The 13,788-nt window shown below is 49.2% G+C and overlaps 1 protein-coding gene across 2 annotated transcripts in view; it reads right to left on the bottom strand.

Annotated features, from left to right (window-relative positions):
* Positions 1 to 2,737: 2,737 nt before the first annotated feature.
* Positions 2,738 to 13,788, bottom strand: part of LOC121272336 (paired immunoglobulin-like type 2 receptor beta) — a 55,266-nt gene continuing 44,215 nt past the window's right edge. Inside the window, exons 6-8 of one of the 2 annotated variants that reach the window (XM_041178962.1) lie at positions 13,346 to 13,398; positions 11,741 to 11,784; positions 2,738 to 4,612 (exon numbers count right to left, since the gene is read on the bottom strand). In XM_041178962.1, coding sequence (XP_041034896.1) covers positions 4,481 to 4,612; positions 11,741 to 11,784; positions 13,346 to 13,398 — 229 coding nt within the window. In that variant the 3' untranslated portion in view covers positions 2,738 to 4,480. The remainder of the gene's footprint in view (positions 4,613 to 11,740; positions 11,785 to 13,345; positions 13,399 to 13,788) is intronic. The other variant, XM_041178963.1, reaches the window with a different exon arrangement.

Raw genomic sequence — 13,788 nt, 5'->3', positions numbered from 1 at the left:
AGAAGGCGTGAGGGGGGAATGGGAGGAAACTAGAGGACGTTGCAGGTTCCAGGGCAAGGGGAAAGGAGGGAAACGGCAGAAGGAGCTGATTGGATGGTCTTGACCTTAGTGACAAAGGAGTCAGTGAATTCCTGAGTGTGGCCTCCCTTGACCCCGCCTCCCCGCTGTGTAGGATTTGTCACTCTGTTTGTCCGACATCTAGTACTGGGTGGGCAGAAAGTTCATCTAGCTAACTGTAAGGAAGCCTGAAACCCAAGGAGGTAAGGCTTTAAGAAGGTGTTTTGAATTGAAGAGAAGCTGGGGATTAATTTTGCCTCCCTGGAACAGTGAGCAGATTTGACAGAGGAGAGCAGGGCCCAGTGATGTGCTCCGGCCATATATCACTTATTAGGCATAAATTGTCACCTCTGTGCCATTTAAAGTTAAGGAGGTGGAGGCAGGGGCAGAGTAAGGGTTGGGGAGAGAGAGTAATGGCTGTAACGTGAGAATCAAAGGTGGCGGGAGAGGGTGTAATGGAGTTAGATTGGAAGCTGTAAATCAGGAAGTTTGCAAATGGTAAGGTTACATAAATGTGACTATTTGATAAATTGAATAGTATATCAGACTGTGATGGCATTAGGATGGTTTTGTAAATTAAATATATATTACATAATTGGACAGATGAATGGGTGGACGAATGGGCAGATGGACGGATGGATGGACAGATAAGTGGATGGACAGATAGGTGTTAGGGTGGACAGATGGATGGATGGACAGATGGATGAATGGATGGATGGATGAACGGACAGATAGGTGGACGGACAGATAGGTGTTAGGGTGGACAGGTGGACAGATGGACGGATGGGTGGATGGATGCGGTAAATTGTATTTTTTGTGCATCCTGTTTTTGATATAAGCCACAACGTGTTGAACTGTTGAGGGATTAATTCACCCTTAGCTGAAAGGCGGGGTCACCCAAAGAGATTCTCAATGTGTATCCTTGATGCAGGATAAATACCTTTTCGCTAGGCATAGGCTACTTTCAAACGAAAAAGAAAGAAACTGTAGCAGCCAGCACTTCCTCCTTACACGGTTAGCTTCCCTCCCACCTCTGTCTCCATTCCCCATGTACAATTAACACAGGCCATGAGTGTGTCTACATTGAGGAGCTAGAGTGAGCTTATAGGGTAGGGTACAATATATTAGCAGCAACAGTTTAACAGTACTGGAGTCAGTATTAATGTCTCTGCATTATGAGAATACATTTTGCCAGTTAGAGGTGAACACTGCATTGTTATTGTTGACATTCCATGGGGGTAATGCTAAGTGAACAGCAGCATCAGGTGAAAGCAAGTTAAGATGTAGGAGAGGGCTCGGTTAAACAATACCAGCTAGTTTGGAGACAACAACCTTAGATTGAGCTGCTACGGTATGAGTTCTACAGCCGTGAAAAATCGTGTTAAACTCTACATAATGGATAGGGAGGGTGGGGTACCAACATTGTCACCTACTGGTGTAGAAGCATACACCAGGTGAAGATCACATGACAGTAATCTCAGAATTGATTGGCTCAGAGCAGGTCATCTCATGTTGCCTGAAGTGTATGAACAGGACCACATTCTTTAATTTTCCCCGCTAAAAATTCTCTTAGATTGGGTATTTGTTTTGTACCTTTAATCTTTCATGGGGTGCGGGTGTCGATGGCAAGGCCAACCTTTGTTGCCCATCCCTAATTTGCCCCCGAACCGAGTGACCTACCGGTCCACTTCGAAGTTGCTGTGGGTCTGGAGTCACGTGTAGGCCAAACCGGGTAAGGACAGCAGATCTCCTTCCCTAAAGGGACATTCGGGAACCAGATGGGTCTTTATGACGCTCGATGATAGATGCCATGGTCACCTTCACTTAGACTAGCTTCATATTCCAATTTTATTAACGGCTGCCGTAGTGGGGGATTGGAAACCAGAGGCGGGCCTTTGGATTACTAGTCCGGTGGCGTTTTTAAAAAAAACATATTCATACACGGGGAGCGGGTCAGCATTTATTGGCCATCTCGAACCAGCATTGAGAAGGTGGTGGTGAGCTGCTTTCTTGAACCCCTGCAGTCCCATGTGGTGTAGGTGCACCCAGGGTGCTGTTGGGAAGGGAGTTCAGGATTTTGACCCAGCGACAGTGAAGGAACGGCGATACATTTCCAAGTCAGGATGATGTGTGACTTGGAGGGGAACCACCCTTGGAGGGTGGTGTCCCAGTGCTCTTATTTCCCAATTTTTACTGAATTTTTGTACTTGGGTTTCGAGGTGACTGCTGTCCTTGTCCTTCTGGGTGAAACAGGTCACAGGTTTGGAAAGTGCTGCCGAAGGACATTACCACTACACCACTGCCTCCCCCTCAATAGTTTGTAAATCCTATTGGGTATCCTACCTCCCTTTCCCGATGTTTGGAAAACCCAGCTGCCCAGGGTTGAATTTGAAACGATGATTAAAATATAAAACAGAACAGCCTCTACATAGTACTTAAATTGCCAACCTGCCTCCTATGAGCAGGTTGATGACCTGTGCCCATAACGTGCCTGTTAACACTGGAAGTGTCGAAGGCGATTGGGGTTGGGGGTTCATATTTTGAACATTTGAACATCTCACCCCACCCAAACATGCCCGTGTGGGGAAGAGAGAGAGGAGGGGATAAAATTCTGCCCCACCCCCAACCCCCAACCCAACCCCACACCAAACCCATGTGCCGTAGTGGGGGATTGGAAACCAGAGGCGGGCCTTTGGATTACTAGTCCGGTGGCGTTTTTAAAAAAAACATATTCATACACGGGGAGCGGGTCAGCATTTATTTATACTGGGTGTTGGTATTTAGGATCTGGCCAGTTCCTGTCTGCTGTATGTGAGAGATCCAACGGTCACTAATTCAAAAAAAGAGCAAGGGGGTTTCTCCCCAGTGTCCTGGGCCAAAATGCATCCCTTCAACCAACAGGTTATCCAATTATTTATCACTTTGCTGCTTGTGAGATCTTGCTGTGTACAAATTGGCTGCTGCGTTTCATACTTTACAACAGTGACTACACTTCATTGGCTGGAAAGCATGTTGGGCTGCTTCGTGGTTGCGAAAGTCCCTATACAGATGCAACTCAGTCCTTTTTTTTAATTCACATTTGCTAAGGTAGTATAGAACTTGAATAGTGCTGAAAAGAGGGGCATGCCTATAGTTTGGGGAGATTTGGGAGCCAATCAGAGTCAACTTGCCACCCAATCAGCAGTCTTTCCTCCTGTGCTATAAATTGTGGCCATCCCTTGAAAGTTGGCATTCTGTTGCTTTCTCCATGGTAACACCTGAGCCAATCAGAGTCAACTTGCCACCCAATCAGCAGTCTTTCCTCCTGTGCTATAAATTGTGGCCATCCCTTGAAATTTGGTATTCTTGGGTTTGTCCTGATGGATCTTTTGAAAAAAAATTCTTTCACGGGATGTAGCAAGGCCAGCATTTGTTGCTCGTCCCTAATTGCCCTTGACCTGAATGGCTTTGCGCAGCCATTTCAGAGGGCAGTTAAGAGTCAGCCACTTTGCTGTGGGTCTGGCATCACAGGTAGGCCAAGCCGGGTTAAGGATGGTCATTTTCACTCCCTGAAGGACATTGGTGAACAAGACGGCATTTAAAGACACAACCATTGACAGTTTCATGATCACCATCACTAAGACCAGCTTTGCATCCCACATTTTATTCACCGAATTCAAACTTGACCTGGTGCCATGGTGGGATTTGAACCCATGTCTCCAGAGATTTAGCCTGGGCCTTTGAATAGCCAGCTCAGTAATATTATCACTCATCTCCCTTTTAAATTAATGTTAGATGCAAAGCTTTGGAAACTTGTGTCTCTCTACAGCAATTCTTTTTAATTAATAAGCCCAACAAGCAAACTTTTCTTTGTCACCTGCAGATGGATAATCGGACTCACCAACCAGCGGGAGAGTCACCACTGACTGGCCAACATCAAATCGTTATGACTTTGGGTGCCAGCCATTGCTCACGGTGAGGCAGTGAGCCACATCAGTCTAGTTAACCGCAGGGACCTTCACAATCAACTCCCTCCTCTCCCGGGCACCTGCCCCTCCCCCCCATGCTGGTGATTCGAAACCAGCCGCTCAGTCGACCCGGTTATTGGCGCCGCCATCTCCTTCTTAAATGAAGATGGCGGGGTAGGCAGGGGTTGGCGGGTGGAGGGGGGGTTGGGGTGGTGTGCGGGGTTGTGGGTGAGGGACGGAGGGCTAAGGTAGCATCTTGTTCCTGTTCGAAGTTGACATCGGCTTAACCTCATATTTTCTGGCCCGGGATTGGTGCTGGGGTGGGGGTTGTGGGGGGGCGATGGGGTGCTGTAAGGGGGCACGAATTGTCAAAGGCAAGTCAACAGAACAAGATGGAGTGTACAGTGGGTGTGGCCATATTTCGGATTTTTCCTTCTTGATTCACGGGTTTCGGACAACAGATGCAAGGAGGGAGGTTACTGAGTCTCAGCCTGAAACCTCACGGTTGCATATAACATATTGTTGTCTTGCGGTGTGACTTCCCTTCTCGCTGTTGGGTTTCCTTTCAGTTGTAAGGATGCGTAGACAATTCCTCCTGATTCGTCGCCCTGCCAGAGAAATGGAACATGGTATGGGAGGTTAAAGGCTGATCTAATTGAGGCGTGCAAGATGGCGAACGTGCTAGGTAGGGCAGAGCGAGAGAAGTTATTTCCCCCTGGCAAGGGGGGAGAGTCTGGGACAAGACAGCAGGACCTTAGAATTGCAGCTGTGCTGCTCGGGTTGGGGGGGGTGGGGGAGCGGTGGGGTATCAGGAAGCACTTTTTCACAGAAAGGGGAGTGGAACTCGCCCCCCACACCCCCGCTCCCCCACCCCCCAACCTCACTCAAAAAACTGTTGAGTCCGGATGTCAACTGAAATTTTCAGCGATTGAGATTGGTGGATTGTCGTTGAGTAAGGGTTATAAAGACAGGGGTGGGGGACGTTTTTACTTTGCTTATCACGGCCATTCACACATGGGCAAAATCATTTGCGGGCCACGCACACACACACACACGCACACACGCACACACGCACATGCACACACGCACACACGCACACGCACACGCACACACGCACACACACGCACACACACACGCACACACACGCACACGCACACGCACACATACACACACACGCACACGCACACACGCACACGCACACACATGCACACACACGCACACATCAAAATCAACGTAACTTTGTTTTCTTAAGACAGAATGCGGAGATGCTCAACTCACCCACTGCTTCAATGCGATGGTTGAGTTTGAATATTATATTGTTAAACGTTATTATAGTGATTTAGCTGATGCTCTTAACCAAAGAAAATTCGCAGCGATGACGATGGGCGCTATTCGTAAGGTGCTACCATCATAGGGTTCCTAGGTTTAGAAACCTTGCTGCGGGCTGGGTGAAATTGAGTAACGGGCCAGACCCATGGGCCATAGGTTCCCCAGCCCTGTTTTAAGAGTTAAGGAACCAAGGTGGGTAAAGGGAGTTAAAATACAAATCAGCCATGATCACCCATTGAAGGGTGGAGCAGGCTCAAAGGGGCTGAATGGCCTCCTCTTGTTTCTGTGCCTGCGGCTAGCACCAATGCAATATCAGCCATGATTGGATGGCGGAGCAGACTCGATGGGCCGATTGGCCTAATTTCTGCTCCTATGTGTTATGGTCTTATGGTCAATGCCAGGGGGCACCCATGACCACCTCCTCACCCCCATGGCATTGTCTCTCGGACATCGAAACTTCCGCAGAATCTGGCGACACCTTGCTTGGAGGCCACCTGTCACCCCCTTCCAAAACCTGCCTCCCCCTAACCACCTAACCACCCGCCCCCCCCCACCGCCACATTGCAAGGCTTCCCCCTTCAGCCAATGCATGGGCATGGGTCTGTACATGATCCCAGCCCAGATCCACCTCCACGATCCCAATGCTTCCCAGAAAGAAACATGCGGAAGATAGTGAGCAACATCTTTGGAAAGAAACAGGCGTTTCAGGTCTTTGTGACCTTTCCTCAGGACGAGGAGAAGCTTGAGCTGTCTTGGTTTAAGGATCAAGCGAAACGGGGGGGGGGAGGATCGGAAGGCTGCAAAAGGGAGGGTCTGTGATAGGGTGGAAGATGGGAAGAGATTAAATGACAGAAGAGTTTGATGGTGCAAGGCCAGGGGGAGTGGTAATGGAGTAAGTCAAGGAACAAAAGATGGGCCTAGAGGAGGTGCGAATGGCAGAATGACGATCACTTGCCAACGGAAAACAGGAGCAAGAGAAAGGAGAGGAAGGTTGACACTTGAAAAGAAAAGAAAATGAGGGCAGATCTGAAATTGTTGAGCTCAATGTTGAGTCCGGATGGCTGTAAGGTGCCTGATTGGAAGGTGATTTGCAGCTCCTTGAGCTTAATTAGGGCAGTGTTGCAGATCAAGGATAGAGAGATCAGCGTGAGAGCGAGTTGGGGAATTAAAATGACAGGCAGGGAACTGCTTATCCAATCGGACATGTAAGGAGTTTACATAGGTCCTGCCTGCAGTATCTATAAGGCTCTGCACATGCTGCTCTGCACAATAGTGGGATGGTAGTGCAGTGGTTATGTCTGGGCTGGTAAGCGGCCGATGTGATTTGAATCCCACCACTGGGCAGTCTGCGAACTGGAATAAGCTTCAAAATAAAAGGGTCTGGTTCTGAAATGTGAACTTGAGGCTTTCAGCCTGTCGTTAGAAAGCCAAATGGTTCACAATCATTCTTTAGGGAAGGGAACCTGCCATTCATGTGTGGTCGGGGCCTACATGTGACTGCAGTCCCACACCAACATGGTTGACTCTTAACTACCCTCTGGAGTGGCCGAACCAGCCACTCTGTTGCATCAACTCTCCACCCAGTGGTTCAAGAAGGTGCCCCACCACTACCTCCTAATGACAGCTAGGGCTGGGCAACAAATGCCAACCTTGCCCAGATCTTGCAAATGAAGGTTAGCAAAAAAAAAAAAATTGAATTCCCTTGATTGCCTGGCTTGAGTTTTTTCACTGTGCCACATGCTGAAGTGGATACCAGGGAGAGGGGATTGAGCGAGTCCTGGGGTCTGCAGTGGGTCATTGTCTCAACATCGTTGTCTCTGCTTTGACATTTTTAAAAATATTCCTTCAAGGGATGAGGGTATTGCTGGCTTTATTGCCCATCCCCTTGAGAAGGTGGTGGTGAGCTGCCTTCTTGAACCGCTGCAGTCCGTGTGGTGTAGGTACACCCACAGCGCTGTTAGGGAGGGAGTTCCAGGACTTTGATCCAGTGACAGTGAAGGAATGGCCTATATATTCCCAAGTCAGGGTGGTGAGTGACTTAGAGGGGAACTTCCAGGTGGTGGTGTTCCCATCTGCATGCTACCCTTGTCCCTCCAAATGGTAGCGGTCGTGGGTTTGGAAGGTGCTGTCTAAGGATCCTTGGTGAATTCCTGCAGTGCGTCTTGTAGATGGTACACACACTGCTGCTACTGTGTGTTGGTGGTGGAGGGAGTGAATGTTTGTGGATGGGGAGCCAATCAGGTGGGGCTGCTTTGTCCTAGATGGTGTTGAGCTTCTTGAATGTTGTGGGAGCTGCACTCATCCAGGCAAGTGGGGAGTATTCCATCACACTCCTGACTTGTACTTTGTAGATGGTGGACAGGCTTTGGGGAGTCAGGAGGTGAGTTACTCACCGCAGGATTCCCAGTCTCTGACCTGCCACAGTATTTATATGACTAGTCCAGTTCAGTTTCTGGTTAATGGAAACCCCTAGGATGTTGATAGTGGGGTATTCAGTGATGGTAATGCCATTGAATGTCAAGGGGCGATGGTTAGTTTCTCTCTTGCTGGAGATGGTCATTGCCTGGCACTTGTGTGGCGTGAATGTTACTTGCCACTTGTCAGCCCAAACCTGGATATTGTCCAGATCTTGCTGCATTTGGACATGGACATGGACATACAACTGGATCAGGGATTAACCTCACCCCATCGCTGGTGAGGGTGAATCCTTCTTTGATGTCTGGCTGGGACTAAGTTTCTCGAAACTCTTCCTCCTCCATTGAAGACCCTGGGAAGGTGTGGCTCGGTTGGTTGCACAATTGCCTCTGAGCCAGAGGTGGTGGGGTCAAGTTCCACTCCAGAGACTTGAGAACCGCACCCAGGCCGGCACTCCCAGTGCAGCGCTGAGGGAGTGCCACGCTGACTGAGGTGCTGTCTTTTGGAGGGGGGAACATTAAACAGCCCGTGACCGCTATTTTGGAGAAGAGTGGTGCTGAGGAGGGGGAGCTCCCCTTCCGAAACCCTGGGCCAACATCTGCCCCCTCAACCGACACCACAAAGCCAAGCTATGACATCTCTTGCGTTACCACAGTGACCACACATCAAAAAAAAAACAATTGGCTGTAAAGCACTTTGAGAGGCTGTGAAAGACCAAAGCAAGATCTGCCTGTGTGTGTGTGTGTGTGTGTGTGTGTGTGTAAAAAAAAAAATCCCAAGTCATTATTCGAAGTAGAGCTGGCAAGTTCTGCCGATGCCTGAGACCAGCGTTCGTGACTCATCTGTCACCACTGAGAAGCAGATCCCACCCCTCACCCCCGGTGTTAGCTCTCAGCGCTGCCTGTGGTGTGCACATCAGCAGACACCCTCACACCAGTGACCGCACTTTGAACTCAGCGGTGGAAGGGCCCACGTCTCCGATGTTGGTGGGAAAACTTGCAGCAAGAGCACCTTCTGAGGGCGTGTGGCAACCTCCCGGGCTAGAAAGGGGAAGCTGGGGTGGTGGCAGGGAAATTGCCCAACTGCTCCGGGTGCCTGGAAATTCTGCAGCTTCCGACACGGATGGGCTGAAGATTTCTCGCTACAGGGGGCCTGAAGAAAGGGAGCTGTTTACGGCATCTGGTCCCTGAACGTACAGGGCAGGGTTTTGCCCTTGACGGGCGGGCGGGTCCCACCGGCTCGGTGGCGAGCGGGCACCCTATGGCCGCTGCCCGCCGAAACAGGCCCCGCCGCCATTTTAAGTGGGCGGGCCAATGAAGGCCCGTCCAGCGGGCTGCCCGATGGGAAGTGTTATGCGCTTCCTATGCAAGGGGGGTTGGGGGAGGAATCCCCAGCTGTTAAGAGCGCGATCTTTTGCGCAGGCACACGATAGAGCGCACCGCTCCCTGAGACTAAGTGCTGCCCTCAGGGAGATCACTGGCAGTGCTTCAAACTTCAAAGGTAGAATAATAAAAAAATTATCAACATGTCCCCATCGTGTGACAACGTCACACAAGATGGGGACGTGTTAATAGATATGACAAAAACTCTATTCAACTTTTTTTTAAAACAGACATGAGACCTCATCCCACCGGTGGATGAGGCTTCATGTTTTTTCAGAAGCCCCCTGGGGCTCCTGGCCTGCTCGCCAGCCTTAAGGTTGGAAGGGCAGGGCCTGTAATTGGCTTCATTACCCTGTCAATGGCCTCAATTGGCCATTGACATGTCGGCGGGCCCACAGCTGATTTTGCTGTCCGCCCGCCTTCCTGAATGTTTAAATGGGGCGGGATGACCTCTGGGGCTTTTCCCCCACGTCATCCCACATCAGTTTCACGTCGGCGAGCAGGCCTTGCCCCCAACTCGCCAACGGACAAATCCTGCCCATATTGTTAGTCTGTGCAACTGTGGTCACTGATTCGAAGACCGCTAAGGGCCGGAGACAAAGGAGCCCGTTCAAAATCTGACCCCAAAAATCATAAGAACATAAATAGGAGCAGGAGGAGGCCATTCAGCCCCTCTAGCCTGCTTCACCATTCAGTGAGATCATGGCTGACCCTCCACCTCAACCCCATGTCGCTGTTTGAGCCCCGTATCCCTTAACTCCCCTCCCGTCCGCTTATCTATCCGTCTCAGCCTTGAATGCGCTCGACAACTGAGCATCTGCAGCAGTCTGGAGCAGACAATTCCAAAAGAGTCACAACCCTCTGAGGGGAGAGGTTTCTCCTCGTCCCAGCCCCAGAATAGCCGACCCCCTTATCCTGAGACTCTGGCCTCAACTTGAGCCTCACTGGTTGGAAAAATCAGATGGGAATCCGTTGCTATCGTAGGATTGTCCTTTCTGCACTCGGTCTGTGCGATCCTTGACACCCTGGGGATAAAGAAAATAATCGACCCAAGAATGTCGATCTAAACTCGCACCCCACAATGGTAAAAAGATAGATTATTGGCACTTGTTTATATTGTGAAGACTTTTCTTTTAATTTATTCACTCTTTCAGGGCGATGTGGGCATCATTTGTTGCCCGCCTCTAATTGCCCTTGAGCTGAGTGGCTTGCTCAGCCATTTCAGAGGGGCAGTTAAGAGTCGCCGTGGGTCTGGAGTCACATGTAGGCCAGACTGGGTAAGGATGGCAGATTTCCTTCCCTGAAGGACGTTAGGTTCTTGCGACAATCGACGTTAGTTTCAGAGCCACCATTATTTGGGATAGGCTTTCAATTCCAGGTTGATCGATTCATCAGATTTAAAATTCCACCAGTTGCCCGAGATAGATAGGTTCTTGATTGGTAAGGGGATCAAAGGTTACAGGTAGAAGGCGGGAGAATGGGGTTGCGAAACTTATCAGCCATGATTGAATGGCGGCGCAGACTTGATGGGCCGAATGGCCTAATTTCTGCTCCTATGTCTTATGGTCTTCTGGTCCATGGTGGGATTTGAACCCACGCCCCCAAAGCGTTAACTTGGGGCAGAAAATTACACTCGGCGGGCGCGCACACGATCCGGCCAAGTGTAAAAGGGTGCGCCATGATGTCAGCGGGAGCGTCCCGATGTCATGGCACAGTCCCGCTAGTCCAGTGACATTACCACGATGCCAATTGTGGGTGAGGGGTTTCGAAGGTTGATTTTTTTTTTTGCGAGCCTACGCTTGCTTTAGTGGGAGGGTATAAACAAAGGTTCGCTGGGCTGGTTCCTGGGATGAGGGAGCTGGTCCTGTGAGGAGAGATTATGTAGACTGCTCCTTACTCCCTAGAATTTAGAAGGATCAGACTTGAGCTAATTTAAAGTATATAAAAACTCTAAAGGGCAGATGTTGGGAGGATGTTGTCCTTGGCTGGGAGGCCAGGGAACTTGGGCGGTGGGAGGGGGGTGGGGGGGGGTCATAGTCCCAGGATAAGGGGCCAACCATTTACGACTGAGATGAGGGGATGTTTTGTCACCCAGAGGGTTGGGAACATTTGGAATTGTCCCCCACCCTCCCCACCTCCCCAGGAGAGCACTGGATGCTCAATCATTCAAGTTGGAGATCGATAGATTTTCAGACACTAAGGGAATTGAGAGGTATAGGGATCGGGCAGGGAGCGTGGGGTTGAGGTTACAATTGGATCAGCCATGATCTTATTGAATGGTGGAGCAGTATTGAGGGGCTGAATGGCCTACTTCTGCTCCCTTCCCTACTTTATTACTTTCTATGGCAGTGGGCGATTCTTATGTTGTGAACATTCTTTGATCCAGTTGCTGTACATTAAGAACAAAGCAAAGTCCAGCACGTGAAATGCCTGTTCGACCTGCCTGCGGCCTAACTTATCAAGAACTCTTGCTCCAGCCATTCAATCCACTGAGGAAAAGTTCTGCAGAACACCCCTTTGATCTTCAAAGACAATTAAATAAAAATTCCCCGAGTATTTGCTAATGCTCATATCTCAATTTGTTTGTTTCTACATCCAGCCCAGTCTTACCTCGCCGACAGGGACATTAGCAGGTGGGGGTTGATTGGGAGGATCTGAAATATAAACAGACAGCTCTTTAAGCAGCTTCTCGATTTTAAAATTCTCACCCGAGCTTTCAAATCCCTCTACAGCCTCACCTGCTCCCAATCTCTGTGATCTCCTCCAACCCTAGAATCCTCCGAAATCTTTGAACTTCCTCCAATTCTGGCCTCTTGAGCATCCCCCCATTTTAATCGCTCCACCATTGGCGGCCGGGCCTTCAGCTGCCTGGGCCCTAAGCTCTGGAATCCCCTCCCTAAACCCCCCTGTCTCTCACTCTCTCTCTGTCTCATTTTCTTCCTTTAAGACACTCCTTAAAACCTACCCCTTTGACCAAGCTTTTGGTCACCTGATCTAATGTCTCCTCATGTGGCTTAGTGTCATAAAATGTTTTAATACACTCCTGTGAAGTGCCTTGGGAAAGTTCATTATGTCAAAAACGTTATATAAATTGTGGTTAGAGATCTCTTATGTCAGTCATCTTCTTGCACGTTAGTTGAACACATTTTCTTCCTCCATTTTCTTCCCATTCTTGCCCGTCTGGACTCCCCTTAATGCAAGTATCGACTCCTTGCTGGCATGCGGTTGGCATGGATGCCCCTTGTAGGTCATTGTCCAAAATGGGAAGGCGGACAACACCTCACTGTTAACTGCCTGCTACCGTTGAGAAGGGCAAAAAATACCCCCACAATTTCTTGGGAGATTTGACCCTCCAAGTTCCCCTCCAGCTTAAACATCCATCCTAGATTGGCATTCCTTCATCATTGCTGGGGCATCATCATTACCCACCCTAATACCATGGCCAGGAAAGCCTTCGGCCCAAGGACTGTAGCAGCTAAAGGAGAAGGACCGCCACTGCCCTTTCAGGCTAACTAGGGATGGGCATTAAATGCCAGTCTTGCCTGCAGTGCCCACATCCCGAGAACTATTTTTTAAAATTTGTGCATGGGATGTGGGCAACACTGGCTAGGCCAGCATTTGTTGCCCATCCCTAATCGCCCCCTTGAGAAGGTGGTGGTGAGCTGCCTTCTTGAGCCGCTGCAGTCCATGTGGTGCAGGTACACCCACCGTGCTGTTAGGGAGGGGGTTCCAGGATTTTGACCCAGTGACAGTGAAGGAACGGCGATAGAGTTTCAACGTCAGGTTAAAAAAAAAACGAGTGCCAATGATGTAGTTGACCAGTTGAAACAACATGGCCGACACTGGATATAAGGTTATCTGCACGCAGGGGTAACAGTGAGAAACCTTGCTCACTTATCCTGCTGTTTGCCCTGACTTTGTGATGCCATTTGCCCTTCCCCTGATGTACAGAATTGGGCACGGTGAGACGGTTGGATTGGCACACCTGTAAAAGGTTACCAGAGGCGAGGTTGATCAGAACGAGGAGTGCGGGGCATGGCTAGGCCGGATATCTCTGGGGAATTGTCAGGATATGGCGATTCCGATACTGTGCCAACTGGTGCCCGCACCTCATGGAGAGATCCGAGGTGACACATCCAGTGCAGCTTTCAATTCCCGATCCAGTTACCTACAGCACGCGCGATTGTTCCAACAATTGGCACGAACGCACTTTACCTGTCTGGCGTTGATCCCTTTTCTTGGCTGGATTGTCATTCAGGGCCAGAATGCTGTGGGAAAGAGAGAGCACAGGGAATATGCGCTTATGCACACGAGTACTGTGACACATAGTGAGTTCAGTTATACGGACAGAAGTGTTACACTCAGTAACACATGGTGTATTGTTATATAATATACACAGTATCATACTAACAATGCACAGTATTATTATATAACATATACAGTTATACCAAAAACACACAATGTTATTATATGATATGTAGTATCATACTAACCATACACAGTGTTATTATCAATTATATATGGTGTTCTACCAACAATTCATGGTGTGTTATTATATCATATATATGGTGTTATACCCAGTAACACACAGTGTGTTACTATATAATATAGTGTTATACCAACTATGCATGTTGTGTTATATAATATATACTGTGTTA

Source organism: Carcharodon carcharias, chromosome 33, assembly GCF_017639515.1.
Source record: "Carcharodon carcharias isolate sCarCar2 chromosome 33, sCarCar2.pri, whole genome shotgun sequence".
Lineage (NCBI taxonomy): Eukaryota > Metazoa > Chordata > Chondrichthyes > Lamniformes > Lamnidae > Carcharodon > Carcharodon carcharias.
This window is presented reverse-complemented; position numbering and strand designations above follow the sequence as displayed.